The 19312-nt window shown below is 34.8% G+C and overlaps 1 protein-coding gene across 2 annotated transcripts in view; it reads left to right on the top strand.

The window, feature by feature from the left end:
* The first annotated feature begins 15612 nt into the window (after positions 1 to 15612).
* The window catches only part of glra1 (glycine receptor, alpha 1), a 156314-nt gene continuing 152614 nt past the window's right edge, over positions 15613 to 19312 (top strand). For both annotated transcript variants that reach the window (XM_061976566.1, XM_061976564.1), the window contains exon 1: positions 15613 to 15709. In XM_061976566.1, coding sequence (XP_061832550.1) covers positions 15639 to 15709 — 71 coding nt within the window. In that variant the 5' untranslated portion in view covers positions 15613 to 15638. The remainder of the gene's footprint in view (positions 15710 to 19312) is intronic.

Here is a 19312-nt window from a genome sequence, read left to right as displayed (position 1 = left end):
GTTGGAACAACAACACCACACCACTGTGGTGGACATGTTGGAACAACAACACTACACCACTGTGGTGGACATGTTGGAGCAACAACACCACAGCACTGTGGTGGACATGTTGGAACAACAACACCACACCACTGTGGTGGACATGTTGGAACAACAACACAACACCATGTTGGAACAACAACACCACATCACTGTGGTGGACATGTTGGAATAACAACACCACACCACTGTGGTGGACATGTTGGAACAACAACACCACACCACTGTGGTAGACATGTTGGAGCAACAACACCACACCACTGTGGTGGTAATGTTGGAGCAACAACACCACACTACTGCGGTGGACATACACCACACCATTGTGGTGGACATGTTGGAACAACAACACCACACCACTGTGGTGGACATGTTGGAGCAACAACACCACACCACTGTGGTGGACATGTTGGAACAACAACACCACACCACTGTGGTGGACATGTTGGAAGAACAACACCACACCACTGTGGTGGACATATTGGAGCAACAACACCACACCACTGTGGTGGACATGTTGGAGCAACAACACCACACCACTGCGGTGGACATACACCACACCACTGTGGTGGACATGTTGGAACAACAACACCACACCACTGTGGTGGACATGTTGAAGCAACAACACCACACCACTGTGGTGGATATGTTGGAGCAACAACACCACACCACTGTGGTGGACATGTTGGAGTAAAAACACCACACCATGTTGGAACAACAACACCACACCACTGTGGTGGACATGTTGGAGCAACAACACCACACCACTGTGGTGGACATGTTGGAACAACAACACTACACCACTGTGGTGGACATGTTGGAGCAACAACACCACACCACTGTGGTGGACATGTTGGAACAACAACACCACACCACTGTGGTGGACATGTTGGAACAACAACACCACACCACTGTGGTGGACATGTTGGAGTAACAACACCACACCACTGTGGTGGACATGTTGGAACAACAACACCACACCACTGTGGTGGACATGTTGGAACAACAACACCACACCACTGTGGTGGACATGTTGGAACAACAACACCACACCACTGTGGTGGACATGTTGGAACAACAACACCACAGTGTATTGTATTTTTAACAGAGATACATCATTTATGATAGCAGTATTTAGTATTTACAAATAATAATGAGCGAAGTACAGTAGGTAAGGGATTCATATGGCCCCAATCTTGGGTGTATCTCGCGTGAGAGGAGGAGGGGGTTGATTATTTTGCAATGCAGTCTGCTGGAAATGATGGAAAGCGCCACTCTACATAGCAACGGATGCTTTGGTCAAAGTTGGAATTGCCACAAAACACATTTGTAGAAATGTAACACTCTGTTGCCATCCGGCGGGTAAAGAGGACAGTGCACGCCCCAAATTTGTCAGGTTTCATGTGTCAGGTAAACGTTGATGTACGGGGCTGTATGAATCCTACTGTAGATAGTAATACACACTCTCTTTGGTTTTTTAAATCCATTTAAGAATCATTGTCACTAATTCTTCTAGAATATGTTTCATATCTGGCAAGGCATTCATTTCAGTTTTTGTGAGAATTATTCTCCAGCCTGCTTGACCTTGGTGCCACACCTACGGTACGAGAAGACTCCTCTACTTACCTGTCAAAACTTTAACTTCTTGCCAGGAAATCCAGTTTTTGTCCTTCTTCACGGGGATCTTCCTCCCATGCTGTTGGTTTTGACCGCTGCGGCGATGGCGTCGCTCGACAAGCCTTTGCCCACGTGGGCTCATTAAAGGAGCGCCACGAGTTTCATGTTCCGTCATTCGATCAAATAACGCGACAGAGATGGACGTGAAGACCACAGAAACTATATCTCTGACAAATATGAGATGATTATATAAGTGAAGAAGAGGCAGCAACTCACACATTCTCATACTTTCTGTAACATCCAGGAAGAAATTATGTCTGCTATCTTGTAAAATGTCTCAACTATAATCTACGTGAAGGAGCCCAGAATTGTTTTTATTTCAATAACGCCATTCTTAATGCATGAGGCCCCTGGCCCACGCCACTCTTAATGCATGAGGCCCCTAGACCATGCAACTCTTAATGCATGAGGCCCCTGGTCCATGCAACTCTTAATGCATGAGGCCCCTGGTCCATGCAACTCTTAATGCATGAGGCCCCTGGTCCACGCGACTCTTAATGCATGAAGCCCCTGGTCCATGCAACTCTTAATGCATGAGGCCCCTGGTCCATGCAACTCTTAATGCATGAGGCTCCTGGTCCATGCCACTCTTAATGCATGAGGCCCCTGGTCCACACCACTCTTAATGCACGAGGCCCCTGGTTCACGCTACTCTTAATGCATGAGGCCCCTGGTCCACGCCACTCTTAATGCATGAGGCTCCTGGTCCACGCCACTCTTAATGTATGAAGCCCCTAATCCACGTGACTCTTAATACATGAGGCCCCTGGTCCACGCAACTCTTAATGTATGAGGCCCCTGGTCCATGCAACTCTTAATGCATGAGGCCCCTGGTCCACACCACTCTTAAGGCATGAGGCCCCTGGTCCACGCCACTCTTAATGCATGAGGCCTCTGGTCCATGCCACTCTTAATACATTAGGCCCCTGGTCCACACCACTCTTAATGCACGAGGCCTCTGGTTCACGCCACTCTTAATGCATGAGGCCCCTGGTCCACGCCACACTTAATACATGAGGCTCCTGGTCCACGCCACTCTTAATGCATGAAGCCCCTGGTCCACGCGACTCTTAATACATGAGGCCCCTGGCCCACGCCACTCTTAATACATGAGGCCCCTGGTCCACGCCACTCTTAATTCAAGAAGCCCCTGGTCCTTTCCTCTGACCTTGTCTGCATCAGACGTTCTCCGTCTTGTTTTGGAAGACCCCTCCTCATGTTTTATACCTGAGACAGATCATTGTGGCGTTAGAGGTCATCATGGTGGTGTTAGAGGTCGTGCACAACCTCAACGTGCACGTGCACGCTCACACGTGCACGCTAATAGGTTTTTTAGCTCCATTCATGCATCCTGCTCTCTCCCAGCTACAAAAGGAGGACATTTTACCTTCACCTCCTTACGGACATAAGCGTTACCCTTTTGTTCCTCCACCAGCAAAGGAATCGACCCCAAACAAACGTCCACTGCAGAGGACGTTTGCCTCCAGGAGAGTTTGGTCCATGGGTCCCCAATTAAGTGGCCATGTTTAGCATATGACTAATTTTGTTGTTGCAATTGATAATGAATAATTCATAAATGGTTATTAGATGACACTAATGTGCTCTGTCAGATGGAAATCAAAGCTAAGATGAGTTGATCAGAGAGTTTGACGTACATTGAAGTGTTTTAGCATATTTCATTCACTAAATGAGTCAAAGTGCCTTTCATTGGGATGTACAGTAGTATTTATTCATTATTATACATATCATTATGATGTTTTTTACAATATCATATATTCCAATAATCCACCATTGCATTTATTATTCATCATGCATTTATTGTGCTTGCAGCAGAACCTTTTTATGGATTACAATTAAAAAGTTGGCTCCCAAAGCTGTGATTTAGTGTCAAATAAAATATACCATCAACATAAGGCAGGGCCGTATAGCTGCGAACTGTATCACGATATAAGAGTTGTGTATCGGTCCATATCGATAATTACTTTTTATGACAGATGGAAAAAATTAACATATTTTTGGGTTATATATATATATATATATATATATATATATATATATATATATATATATATATATATATATATATATATACACACACATATGTATAAACATATGTATATATATATATATATATATATATATATATATATATATATATATATATATATATATATACTGTATATATATATATATATATATATATATATATATATATATATATATATATATATATATATATGTATATATATATATATATATATATATATATATATATATATGTCTTAATAAGGTTATCCAAAAAATAGTGCTCGATACCGTAGTAGAGCGCAATATATGTATGTGTGGGAAAAAAATCACAAGACTATTTCATCTCTACAGGCCTGTTTCATGAGGGGGGTTACCCTCAATCATCAGGAGATTTTAATGGGAGCATTCGCATACCATGGTTTATATAGGGCACAGAGTGGGTGGGTACAGGCTGGCCTAGGGGCGTGGTGATTGGCTCATGTGTTACCTAGGAGGTGTTTCCGTCTATGGCGGCATGTTGTTACAATTTCGCTGCGCTTGTTGAGGGATGACAGGTCTGGACGGTAAATAATAAACAGTTTCCTGATTGCCCTCTCAACGGGGGGTGCTTACAAACATCAGTTGTCTACCAATCTAAGGTAATACGCAAGGACATTAACACATCCGACACATATGTAGGATTAACCGAGGGAGAATTCAAAACCAGATGGAACAATCACAAGGCTTCTTTCAGGAACAAAAACCTGCGAAATACCACAGAACTCAGCAAACACATTTGGGACCTCAAAGACAATAATGTTGAATATTCAATAACATGGCAAATTCTTGCATCCAGCACACCTTACAATAGTGGTAATAAAAGATGCAACCTATGCTTGAAAGAGAAACTGTTTATTATTTACCGTCCAGACCTGTCATCCCTCAACAAGCGCAGCGAAATTGTAACAACATGCCGCCATAGACGGAAACACCTCCTAGGTAACACATGAACCAATCACCACGCCCCTAGGCCAGCCTGTACCCACCCACTCTGTGCCCTATATAAACCATGGTATGCGAATGCTCCCATTAAAATCTCCTGACGATTGAGGGTACCCCCCCTCATGAAACAGGCCTGTAGAGATGAAATAGTCTTGTGATTTTTTTCCCACACATACATATATATATATATATATATATATATATATATATATATATATATATATATATATATATATATATATATATATATATATATATATATATCTTGTATATATATATTAATTTTTATTTTTTTATATTGCTCTTTTTATCTTTGGTATGAACATTATTATGTAAACTCACAGTTATTGGGATTTTTTGGGGTTTTTTGTTGTCGCTATTTTTGTATTACAGCATTTTATTATTTGATCATGTTGTACTGCATTGTAATCTTTTGTTTTGTGATTGTGTGATGTTTTTTTTGCCTGGACCCCAGGAAGAAAAGTCTTTTCTGTGGTGCAGACGAATGGGGATCCTTAATAAACTAAACTAAACTAAAGTAAACTAAACTAAACTAAACTAAACTTTTTGGTGAATAAAATGTTGATTTTTTTATATGGCAAAAACACAAAATATGCTATGTTTGCTCCAAAAATAGTTTTTCAAGTGAAATATTTGATGTGAAGTAATGTAAGCCTTGAATATGTCAATCATTCATAACAACATGGATCTTGATTCATTATTATTTTTCAATAATGATCGTTTTAAAGTAAAAAACAAAAAAAAACAAAAAAAAAACAGCCTGCATGGCAAATTTGTGTTATTAGAGTCAACTTTTTGCTCTTTTATTCCACTTTTTTATGTTTTTCTAGAAATAATAATATTTTTAGGGCTGTTATACAATTATCTGTGGACCGCAAATGGTCCCCGGGGCCACACTTTGAACACCCCTAAAGTACAGTCGGACACTCCTAATGTAATGTCCTCCACGGAGGACAACTTGGAGTTTTGATGACGGCGTGGTCTCCAAAGGAGCTCCGCCTCCGGCATGGCGTCTCCAGACTTGATGCGAGCATAAAGGTCACCTTCTTTCTCTGACGCTTGAAGAAGATGAAAGGTGACACGTAGACCCTCTCCCCTTTGCACCCACAGCAGGTGAGCCCTTTTGTGGCGTGCAGCAGGAGGCGTGACCAAGGAGCTGCATTCACTATTAGCCGCGCTAAATGAAGCGTCACAACTCCCAGACCAGGACCGGCCCATTTAGCTCCCAGTCCGGACCAGAAGAAGACCACGGGCAGGAAGTTAGGTCACGGTCAAAGCAGTAAGACCGCAGCTTCAAAATAAAACGTGCTAGCATAGTCAAAATGAATTGGCCATTTTTCAAACTTCCACCATTTCCACATGTTTCAACCAATTTAAAGCATTCCACCTTCAACACATTCCACCAATCTGGAAATTTTAACTACCATTTTTCCAAGTTAAAAAAAATTCCAGGATTTTTTATAATCCCTGGTTTTCCAAAGCCCTATTTCCACCCTTTTCTCTGGCGACTACTCCTTCCACATATTTCAACCTACTTCAACCGTCCAAACATTCCTCTTAATCAGGACAAAAAACTAAAGTTGTTTTTTGAACTGGTAAAATTCCCGGTTATCCCGAAATTCCAGGAATTCCGTAATACCATTTCTCAATTAAAAATGTTGCTACTTCAACATTTCTCGACTGTTTTGAAGAACTCATTCAGACATATCAAGTTTTTTACCATTTAAAAAAAAAATTCCTTTTTTCCAGGAATTCCCAAATGTTCATGAAATTCCCATTGAAAAAGAATGGGACATTGTTCAAAGTTCCACAACTCCAAAATTGTGTATCCGATTCAAACCATTCCAACTTCAAAATATTCAGCCTGTTCAGTAATTATGTGCTCCTTTTCAACAATTATAAAAAAAAAAAATTCCCGGATTTCCTAGAATTCCCAGTTTTTAGGGGCATTTTCCCCATTCAAAATGAATTATACATTTTTTAAACTTCCACAATTGCCACATTTTTCAACCAATTCAAACCATCCTGGAAATTCAAACTATAATTTTTCCAAGTTCAAAACATTTCCAGGAATTCCTGTTTTTTTCTAACCTTATTTCTAACCTTTTTTAGTGTGATGACTCCTTTCACATTTTTAACCCATTTAAACTATTCCACCTTCAACATATCCCACTCATTCTGGACATCCAAACTATTATTTTTCCAAGTTCAATAAAATTCCAGGAATTCCCAGAATTCTCTTTTTTTCGTACCCTTTTTTCACCCTTTTTTCGTACCACATTTTTCAACCCACTTCAACCGTTCCACCGTTCAAACATTCCTCTTAATCAGGACAAAAAACTAAAGTTGTTTTTTGAACTGGTAAAATTCCCGGTTATCCCGAAATTCCAGGAATTCCGTAATACCATTTCTCAATTAAAAATGTTACTACTTCAACATTTCTCGACTGTTTTGAAGAACTCATTCAGACATATCAAGTTTTTTACCATTTAAAAAAAAAAATCTTTTTTTCCAGGAATTCCCAAATGTTCATGAAATTCCCATTGAAAAGAATGGGACATTGTTCAAAGTTCCACAACTCCAAAATTATGTATCCGATTCAAACCGTTCCAACTTCAAAATATTCAGCCTGTTCAGTAATTATGTGCTCCTTTTCAACAATTATTTTTAAAAAAAATTCCCGGATTTCCTAGAATTCCCAGTTTTTAGGGGCATTTTCCCCATTCAAAATGAATTATACATTTTTTAAACTTCCACAATTGCCACATTTTTCAACCAATTCAAACCATCCTGGAAATTCAAACTATAATTTTTCCAAGTTCAAAACATTTCCAGGAATTCCTGTTTTTTTCTAACCTTATTTCCAACCTTTTTTAGTGTGATGACTCCTTTCACATTTTTTAACCCATTTAAACCATTTTACCTTCAACATAACCCACTCATTCTGCACATCAAAACTATTATTTTTCCAAGTTCAATAAAATTCCAGGAATTCCCAGAATTCTCTTTTTTTTTCGCACCCTTTTTTCACCCTTTTTTCTGGCGACTACTCCTTCCACATTTTTCAACCCACTTCAACCGTTCCACCGTTCAAACATTCCTCTTAATCAGGACAAAAAACTAAAGTTGTTTTTTGAACTGGTAAAATTCTTGGTTATCCCGAAATTCCAGGAATTCCGTAATACCATTTCTCAATTAAAAATGTTACTACTTCAACATTTCTCCACTGTTTTGAAAAACAATCTAACAACAACTCATTCAGACAATTCAAGTTTTTTTTTACATTTTCAAAAAAATTCCCTTTTTTCCAGGAATTCTCAAATGTTCATGAAATTCCCATTGAAAAAAAATGAGACATTGTTCAAAGTTCCACAACTCCAACATTTTTTATCCGATTCAAACCGATACAACTTCAAAATATTCAGCCTGTTCAGCAATTATGTGCTCCTTTTCAACAATTCCAAAAAAAAAAATCCTGGATTTCCTAGAATTCCCAGTTTTTAGGGGCATTTTCCCCATTCAAAATGAATTATACATTTTTTTAAACTTCCACAATTGCCACATTTTTCAACCAATTCAAACCATCCTGGAAATTCAAACTATAATTTTTCCAAGTTCAAAACATTTCCAGGAATTCCTGTTTTTTTCTAACCTTATTTCCAACCTTTTTTAGTGTGATGACTCCTTTCACATGTTTTAACCCATTTAATCCATTCCACCTTCAACATATCCCACTCATTCTGCACATCCAAACTATTATTTTTCCAAGTTCAATAAAATTCCAGGAATTCCCAGAATTCTCTTTTTTTTCCGCACCCTTTTTTCACCCTTTTTTCTGGCGACTACTCCTTCCACATTTTTCAACCCACTTCAACCGTTCCACCGTTCAAACATTCCTCTTAATCAGGACAAAAAACTAAAGTTGTTTTTTGAACTGGTAAAATTCCTGGTTATCCCGAAATTCCAGGAATTCCGTAATACCATTTCTCAATTAAAAATGTTACTACTTCAACATTTTTCGACTGTTTTGAAAAACAATCTAACAACAAGTCATTCAGACAATTCAATTTTTTTTTTTTTTACCATTTTCCAAAAAATTCCCTTTTTTCCAGGAATTCCCAAATGTTCATGAAATTCCCATTGAAAAAGAATGGGACATTGTTCAAAGTTCCACAACTCCAACATTTTTTATCCGATTCAAACTGTTCCAACTGCAGAATATTCAGCCTGTTCAGTAATGATGTGCTCCCTTTCAACAATTATAAAAGAAAATTGCCGGATTTCCTAGAATTCCCAGTTACTCGATGCATGCTAATGCTAGCATTTTAAACCTCTGAGTAAAATATTTTGCTACTCGACGCATGCTAATGCTAGCATTTTAAACCTCTGAGTAAAATATTTTGCTACATGACGCATGTTACAGTTAGCATTTTAACGCGCTAACTAGCTTTTATAGCAAATTTACGCCTTAGTGTCATTTTGTTATTTCACTAATGCTAACTGTACACATGCTCTTGTTAGCACGTTAGCATTGTACTGATAGCATGCTACCTTTTTTGTTTAGCTAATTTTACCCATATTTTTGTGATTAGACACTGTCTGGCTAGCGTCCTAACTGTTAGCATTTCAGGCCCGCTTCAGCCTTTACAGCGAAATTTCTATCGACGTTATTTTTTTTTTTTTTTAGTGTTTTTCAAAGCTTTAGGGCGGTGAGAGCGCTCATCCAAAACATTTGGGTTGCTGGTACCAATCCTTGCAAAAAAGATGATGGCAATAAGACTTTCTTTGGATAAAGGTTGAAAAAAAAGAAATATTTTTCTGCTGGCTGCAGTTTGACATTGTTAATCATTTCTTAGGTTGTAAATGTGAACAAGAATGTTATATATTTTGTATTTATTTTATTAAACAATAAATAAAATAAAATACAAAAATATATTTTTATTTTATTTAAAAAAAAAAAAAATAATTCAAATAAATGAATAAATAAAATAAATTAAAATAAATCATCTTTACAAAAAATGCAGCCAGATTTTTCTGCTGGCTGCAGTTTGACATTGGAACAGACTGTCAACCATTTCTTAGGTTGTAAATGTGAACAAGAATGTTATATATTTTGTATTTATTTTATTAAACAATAAATAAAATAAAAAACAAAAATTTATTTTTATTTTATTTAAAAAAAAAAAAAAATAATTCAAATAAATGAATAAATAAAATAAATTAAAATAAATCATATTTACAAAAAATGCAGCCAGATGTTTCTGCTGGCTGCAGTTTGACATTGGAACAGACTGTCAATAATTTCTTAGGTTGTAAATGTGAACAATAATGTTATATATTTTGTATTTATTTTATTAAACAATAAATTAAATAAAATACAAAAATACAAAAATATATTTTTATTTTGTTTAAAAAAAAAAAAATCAAATAAATGAATAAATAAAATAAATTAAAATAAATCATATTTACAAAAAATGCAGCCAGATTTTTCTGCTGGCTGCAGTTTGACATTGGAACAGACTGTCAATCATTTCTTAGGTTGTAAATGTGAACAATAATGTTATATATTTTGTATTTATTTTATTAAACAATAAATAAAATAAAATACAAAAATACAAAAATATATTTTTATTTCATTTAAAACAAATGAATAAATAATTCAAATAAATGAATAAATAAAATAAATTAAAATAAATCATATTTACAAAAAAATACAGCCAGATTTTTCTGCTGGCTGCAGTTTGACATTGGAACAGACTGTCAATCATTTCTTAGGTTGTAAATGTGAACAATAATGTTATATTTTTTTGTATTTATTTTATTAAACAATAAATAAAATAAAATACAAAAATACAAAAATATATTTTTATTTTATTTAAAAAAAAAAAAGAATTCTAATAAATGAATAAATAAAATAAATTCAAATAAATCATATTTACAAAAAATGCAGCCAGATGTTTCTGCTGGCTGCAGTTTGACATTGGAACAGACTGTCAATCATTTCTTAGGTTGTAAATGTGAGCAAGAATGTTACATATTTTGTATTTATTTTATTAAACAATAAATAAAATAAAATACAAAAATACAAAAATTTATTTTTACTTTATTTAAAATGTTTTTATAAATAATTCAAATAAATGAATAAATAAAATAAATTAAAATAAATAATCTTTACAAAAAATGCAGCCAGATTTTTCTGCTGGCTGCAGTTTGACATTGGAACAGACTGTCAACCATTTCTTAGGTTGTAAATGTGAACAAGAATGTTATATATTTTGTATTTATTTTATTAAACAATAAATAAAATAAAATACAAAAATTTATTTTTATTTTATTTAAAAAAATAATAATAATAATTCAAATAAATGAATAAATTAAATAAATTAAAATAAATCATATTTACAAAAAATGCAGCCAGATGTTTCTGCTGGCTGCAGTTTGACATTGGAACAGACTTTCAATAATTTCTTAGGTTGTAAATGTGAACAATAATGTTATATATTTTGTATTTATTTTATTAAACAATAAATTAAATAAAATACAAAAATACAAAAATATATTTTTATTTTGTTTAAAAAAAAATAAATTCAAATAAATGAATAAATAAAATAAATTAAAATAAATCATATTTACAAAAAATGCAGCCAGATTTTTCTGCTGGCTGCAGTTTGACATTGGAACAGACTGTCAATCATTTCTTAGGTTGTAAATGTGAACAATAATGTTATATATTTTGTATTTATTTTATTAAACAATAAATAAAATAAAATACAAAAATATATTTTTATTTCATTTAAAACAAATGAATAAATAATTCAAATAAATGAATAAATAAAATAAATTAAAATAAATCATATTTACAAAAAAATACAGCCAGATTTTTCTGCTGGCTGCAGTTTGACATTGGAACAGACTGTCAATCATTTCTTAGGTTCTAAATGTGAACAATAATGTTATATTTTTTTGTATTTATTTTATTAAACAATAAATTAAATAAAATACAAAAATACAAAAATATATTTTTATTTTATTAAAAAAAAAAAAAGAATTCAAATAAATGAATAAATAAAATATACTAAAATAAATCATATTTACAAAAAATGCAGCCAGATGTTTCTGCTGGCTGCAGTTTGACATTGGAACAGACTGTCAATCATTTCTTAGGTTGTAAATGTGAGCAAGAATGTTACATATTTTGTATTTATTTTATTAAACAATAAATAAAATAAAATACAAAAATACAAAAATTTATTTTTACTTTATTTAAAATGTTTTTATAAATAATTCAAATAAATGAATAAATAAAATAAATTAAAATAAATAATCTTTACAAAAAATGCAGCCAGATTTTTCTGCTGGCTGCAGTTTGACATTGGAACAGACTGTCAACCATTTCTTAGGTTGTAAATGTGAACAAGAATGTTATATATTTTGTATTTATTTTATTAAACAATAAATAAAATAAAATACAAAAATTTATTTTTATTTTATTTAAAAAAAAATAATAATAATTCAAATAAATGAATAAATAAAATAAATTAAAATAAATCATATTTACAAAAAATGCAGCCAGATGTTTCTGCTGGCTGCAGTTTGACATTGGAACAGACTTTCAATAATTTCTTAGGTTGTAAATGTGAACAATAATGTTATATATTTTGTATTTATTTTATTAAACAATAAATTAAATAAAATACAAAAATACAAAAATATATTTTTATTTTGTTTAAAAAAAAAAAAATTCAAATAAATGAATAAATAAAATAAATTAAAATAAATCATATTTACAAAAAATGCAGCCAGATTTTTCTGCTGGCTGCAGTTTGACATTGGAACAGACTGTCAATCATTTCTTAGGTTGTAAATGTGAACAATAATGTTATATATTTTGTATTTATTTTATTAAACAATAAATAAAATAAAATACAAAAATATATTTTTATTTCATTTAAAACAAATGAATAAATAATTCAAATAAATGAATAAATAAAATAAATTAAAATAAATCATATTTACAAAAAAATACAGCCAGATTTTTCTGCTGGCTGCAGTTTGACATTGGAACAGACTGTCAATCATTTCTTAGGTTCTAAATGTGAACAATAATGTTATATTTTTTTGTATTTATTTTATTAAACAATAAATTAAATAAAATACAAAAATACAAAAATATATTTTTATTTTATTAAAAAAAAAAAAAGAATTCAAATAAATGAATAAATAAAATATACTAAAATAAATCATATTTACAAAAAATGCAGCCAGATGTTTCTGCTGGCTGCAGTTTGACATTGGAACAGACTGTCAATCATTTCTTAGGTTGTAAATGTGAGCAAGAATGTTACATATTTTGTATTTATTTTATTAAACAATAAATAAAATAAAATACAAAAATACAAAAATTTATTTTTACTTTATTTAAAATTTTTTTTATAAATAATTCAAATAAATGAATAAATAAAATAAATTAAAATAAATCATCTTTACAAAAAATGCAGCCAGATTTTTCTGCTGGCTGCAGTTTGACATTGGAACAGACTGTCAACCATTTCTTAGGTTGTAAATGTGAACAAGAATGTTATATATTTTGTATTTATTTTATTAAACAATAAATAAAATAAAATACAAAAATTTATTTTTATTTTATTTAAAAAAAATTAATAAATAATTCAAATAAATGAATAAATAAAATAAATTAAAATAAATCATATTTACAAAAAAATGCAGCCAGATGTTTCTGCTGGCTGCAGTTTGACATTGGAACAGACTGTCAATAATTTCTTAGGTTGTAAATGTGAACAATAATGTTATATATTTTGTATTTATTTTATTAAACAATAAATTAAATAAAATACAAAAATACAAAAATATATTTTTATTTTGTTTAAAAAAAAAAAAATTAAAATAAACGAATAAATAAAATAAATTAAAATAAATCATATTTACAAAAAATGCAGCCAGATTTTTCTGCTGGCTGCAGTTTGACATTGGAACAGACTGTCAATCATTTCTTAGGTTGTAAATGTGAACAATAATGTTATATATTTTGTATTTATTTTATTAAACAATAAATAAAATAAAATACAAAAATACAAAAATATATTTTTATTTCATTTAAAACAAATGAATAAATAATTCAAATAAATGAATAAATAAAATAAATTAAAAATAAATCATATTTACAAAAAATGCAGCCATATTTTTCTGCTGGCTGCAGTTTGACATTGGAACAGACTGTCAATCATTTCTTAGGTTGTAAATGTGAACAAGAATGTTATATATTGTGTATGTATTTTATTAAACAATAAATAAAATAAAATACAAAAATACAAAAATGTATTTTTATTTTATTTAAAAAAAATTAATAAATAATTCAAATAAATGAATAAATAAAATAAATTAAAATAAATCATATTTACAAAAAATACAGCCAGATTTTTCTGCTGGCTGCAGTTTGACATTGGAACAGACTGTCAATCATTTCTTAGGTTGTAAATGTGAAGAATGTTATATATTTTGTATTTATTTTATTAAACAATAAATAAAATAAAATACAAAAATACAAAAATATATTTTTATTTTCTTTAAAAAAAAAAAAAAAAAGAATTCAAATAAATGAATAAATAAAATATACTAAAATAAATCATATTTACAAAAAATGCAGCCAGATGTTTCTGCTGGCTGCAGTTTGACATTGGAACAGACTGTCAATCATTTCTTAGGTTGTAAATGTGAAGAATGTTATATATTTTGTATTTATTCTATTAAACAATAAATAAAATAAAATACAAAAATATATTTTTATTTTATTTAAAAAAATAAATAAATAAATAAATAAATGAATAAATAAAATCAATTAAAATAAATCATAATTCCAAAAAAATGACATGGCTTCTTCCACCGGTTGCCAACATGTTGAGATGTTCGCGTCGTGCCCAGCAGCGAGCAGGGAATCGGACCTGCGGCACTACCGTCGCTCATCACTGACCTAAAAATAGCAGGTGGGACACATAACGAGCTTTAATGGTCGCGTCCCGCGTGAAATATTCAGGACTCTGACTTGGCGTTCCGTGACACGCGCTCAGCGAGACGACGGGCGCGCGCGTGCCAGACGTCCGACGACGCAAGTCATGACGTCACGTTTCCCGGGCAGGAAGGCGCGTTGTTGTTGTTGTTGCCGCTGGCCGCGATGTGGTGCTTGTTTTTTTTTTTTTTTTTTGTTGTGTTGTGTTTATGACGAGTCACGTGACCGGGAGCGTCGCTCCGTCCTGGCGCGTCGAGCGACGTCGGCGGCGGCCAATCAGCGGCGAGCTGCGGGCCGCGTGGGCGTGGCCTGCTTCCCCCGGCGAGTTTGCTTAATGACTGCAGCACCGTCTTCTTCCCGGGCTGACGCGCTGTCGGCCGCACGGTAACTTGGCGACGCCAGCAGACGATGGACGGAGCGGAGCGCGGCGCCCACGACCACGCGCGCCCCTGACCGTTTGCACGCGGAGGAGGAGCGGCTTTCTTGCGGCTGGGGAGGGGGGGCGTGGGGGGGGCAGGACGGAGGAAAGGTGGCGGACGTTGCGATGAAGGAGGCACGGGAAGGCGTGTGACCGACGCGCGTGCGTGGGCGACTCGCGCGCCCGCCGGCGGGAATATACCTGGTTTTGCCGCCATCGCCGAGGACCGTCACGCAGGTGGAATTGTGCGCCAATTAGCGTGCTGACAGAGACCCCCCCCTCTCCCCTTCCCTCCTCCCCCTCCCACTCCCCCCCCGTGTCTTCAGGTGTGCTCACCTTGGAGGTCCGTTCCTCCTCTTCCTCCTCCTCTTCCTCCCGTCAAGGTTGAAGGGGAGAGTCCCCCCGCCCCCCCGCCCCCCTCGTGGCACCTGGACCCCCCACGCCCCCCCCACCATGAGACTATCCAAGATGTGCCGGCTGAACGCGCTGGGCATCTACCTGTGGGAGACCCTGGTGTTCTTCAGGTAAGAACCTCTGTAGATAGCGAAAGTGGCCACTAGAGGGCAGCTTGTGCAGGTGTCGGGTCGCGTTAGCTCCTCCCCTTTTTTGTCCTACCCGCCCCGCCTCCTCACTCACCTTCGTCATCTGCCAGCCAATCGTCTTCCTCCTGCGGCGACACACGCCGCACCATTGGGCGCCTAGGGGGTCACTTGGACTGGACCACGTCGCCTCGGTCTTTGTCGGCACATGTGGGACACTGAGGCCGGACCACGTCGCCTCGGTCTTTGTCGGCACATGTGGGACACCTTCAGGTGGACTGTGCCTCCACATGCACTTATGTACTTACAGTACACGTAATCTTTAAGTGTTACACTTGTGTACTTACATTTAATCTTTGAGTGTCTAAGTGTGTTACACATATGTGTACTTACACTTAGTATTTGAGTGTCTAAGTGTGTCACACTTGTGTACTTACACTTAGTCTTTGAGTGTTTAAGTGTGTTACACTTGTGTACTTACACTTAGTCTTTGAGTGTCTAAGTGTGTTACACTTGTGTACTTGCACTTAGTCTTTGAGTGCATAAGTGTGTTACACTTGTGTACTTACACTTAGTCTTTGAGTCGAAGTGTGTTACACTTGTGTACTTACACTTAATCTTTGAGTGTCTAAGTGTGTACTTACAATTAATCTTTGAGTGCATAAGTGTGTTACATTTGTGTACTTACACTTAATCTTTGAGTGTCTAAGTGTGTACTTACAATTAATATTTGAGTGCATACGTGTGTTACACTTGTGTACTTACACTTAATCTTTGAGTGTCTAAGTGTGTACTTACAATTAATATTTGAGTGCATAAGTGTGTTACACTTGTGTACTTACACTTAATCTTTGAGTGTCTAAGTGTGTTACACTTGTGCACTTACACTTAATCTTTGAGTGTCTAAGTGTGTTACACTTGTGCACTTACACTTATTTTTTGAGTGTCTAAGTGTGTTACACTTGTGTTCTTACACTTAGTCTTTGAGTGCGTAAGTGTGTTACACTTGTGTACTTGCACTTAGTCTTTGAGTGTCTAAGTGTGTTACACTTGTGCACTTACACTTAATCTTTGAGTGTCTAAGTGTGTTACACATGTGTACTTGCACTTAGTCTTTGAGTGCATAAGTGTGTTACAATTGTGTACTTACACTTAGTATTGGAGTGCATAAGTGTGTTACACTTGTGTACTTACACTTAATCTTTGAGTGTCTAAGTGTGTACTTGCAATTAATCTTTGAGTGCATAAGTGTGTTACATTTGTGTACTTACACTTAATCTTTGAGTGTCTTAAGTGTGTACTTACACTTAATCTTTGAGTGTCTAAGTGTGTACTTACAATTAATCTTTGAGTGCATAAGTGTGTTACACTTGTGTACTTACACTTAATCTTTGAGTGTCTAAGTGTGTACTTACAATAATATTTGAGTGCATAAGTGTGTTACACTTGTGTACTTACACTTAATATTTGAGTGTCTAAGTGTGTTACACTTGTGCACTTACACTTAATCTTTGAGTGTCTAAGTGTGTTACACTTGTGCACTTACACTTATTTTTTGAGTGTCTAAGTGTGTTACACTTGTGTTCTTACACTTAGTCTTTGAGTCGAAGTGTGTTACACTTGTGTACTTACACCTAGTCTTTGAGTCGAAGTGTGTTACTTTTGTGTACTTACACTTAGTCTTTGAGTGCATACGTGTGTTACACTTGTGTACTTACACTTGGTCTTTGAGTGCATACGTGTTACACTTGTGTATTTACACTTCGTCTTTGAGTGTCTTGCATACGTGTTACACGTGTGTATTTACACTTAGTCTTTGAGTGTCTAAGTGTGTTACACTTGTGTACTTACACTTAGTCTTTTAGTGCATGAGTGTGTACACTTGTGTACTTACACTTAATCTCTGAGTGTCTTAGTGTGTTACACGTGTGTACTTACACTTTGTCTTTGAGTCTCTAAGTGTGTTACACTTGTGTACTTACACTTAGTCTTTGAGTCGAAGTGTGTTACACCTGTGTACTTACACTTAGTCTTTGAGTACATAAGTGTGTTACACTTGTGTACTTACACTTAATCTTTGAGTGTGTAACTGTGTACTTACACTTAATATTTGAGTGCATAAGTGTGTTACACTTGTGTACTTACACTTAATCTTTGAGTGCATAAGTGTGTTACACTTGTGTACTTACACTTAATATCTGAGTGTCTAAGCGTGTTACCCTTGTGTACTTACACTTAGTATTTGAGTGTCTAAGTGTGTTACACTTGTGTACTTACACTTTGTCTTTGAGTCTCTAAGTGTGTTACACTTGTGTACTTACACTTTGTCTTTGAGTCTCTAAGTGTGTTACACTTGTGTAGGTACACTTAATATTTGAGTGTTACACTTGTGTACTTACACTTAGTCTTCGAGTGTCTAAATGTGTTGCACTTGTGGACTTACACTTAATCTTTGAGTGCATAAGTGTGTTACACTTGTGTACCTACACTTAGTCTTTGAGTGTCTAAGTGTCTACAATTGTGTACTTACACTTCATCTTTGAGTGCATACGTGTTACACTTGTGTATTTACACTTAGTCTTAGAGTGTCGAAATGTGTTATAGTCCTTGAGTGCATACGTGTGCGCACTTGTGTACTTACACTTAATCTCTGAGTGTCTTAGTGTGTTACACTTGTGTACTTACACTTTGTCTTTGAGTCTCTAAGTGTGTTACACTTGTGTAGGTACACTTAATATGTGAGTGTTACACTTGTGTACTTACACTTAGTCTTCGAGTGTCTAAGTGTGTTGCACTTGTGGACTTACACTTTATCTTTGAGTGCATAAGTGTGTTACACTTGTGTACCTACACTTAGTCTTTGAGTGTCTAAGTGTCTACAATTGTGTACTTACACTTAATCTTTGAGTGCATACGTGTCACACTTGTGTATTTACACTTAGTCTTAGAGTGTCGAAGTGTGTTATAGTCTTTGAGTGCATACGTGTGCGCACTTGTGTACTTACACTTAATCTCTGAGTGTCTTAGTGTGTTACACGTGTGTACTTACACTTTGTCTTTGAGTCTCTAAGTGTGTTACACTTGTGTACTTACACTTAGTCTTTGAGTCGAAGTGTGTTACACATGTGTACTTGCACTTAGTCTTTGAGTGCATGAGTGTGTTACACTTGTGTACTTACACTTAATCTTTGAGTGTGTAACTGTGTACTTACACTTAATATTTGAGTGCATAGGTGTGTTACACTTGTGTACTTACACTTAATCTTTGAGTGCATAAGTGTGTTACACTTGTGTACTTACACTTAATCTTTGAGTGGCTAAGCGTGTTACCCTTGTGTACTTACACTTAGTATTTGAGTGTCTAAGTGTGTTACACTTGTGTACTTACACTTTGTCTTTGAGTCTCTAAGTGTGTTACACTTGTGTAGGTACACTTAATATTTGAGTGTTACACTTGTGTACTTACACTTAATCTTTGAGTGTGTAACTGTGTACTTACACTTAATATTTGAGTGCATAGGTGTGTTACACTTGTGTACTTACACTTAATCTTTGAGTGCATAAGTGTGTTACACTTGTGTACTTACA

This window comes from Nerophis lumbriciformis, linkage group LG16, assembly GCF_033978685.3.
Source record: "Nerophis lumbriciformis linkage group LG16, RoL_Nlum_v2.1, whole genome shotgun sequence".
Classification (NCBI taxonomy): domain Eukaryota; kingdom Metazoa; phylum Chordata; class Actinopteri; order Syngnathiformes; family Syngnathidae; genus Nerophis; species Nerophis lumbriciformis.
This window is presented reverse-complemented; position numbering and strand designations above follow the sequence as displayed.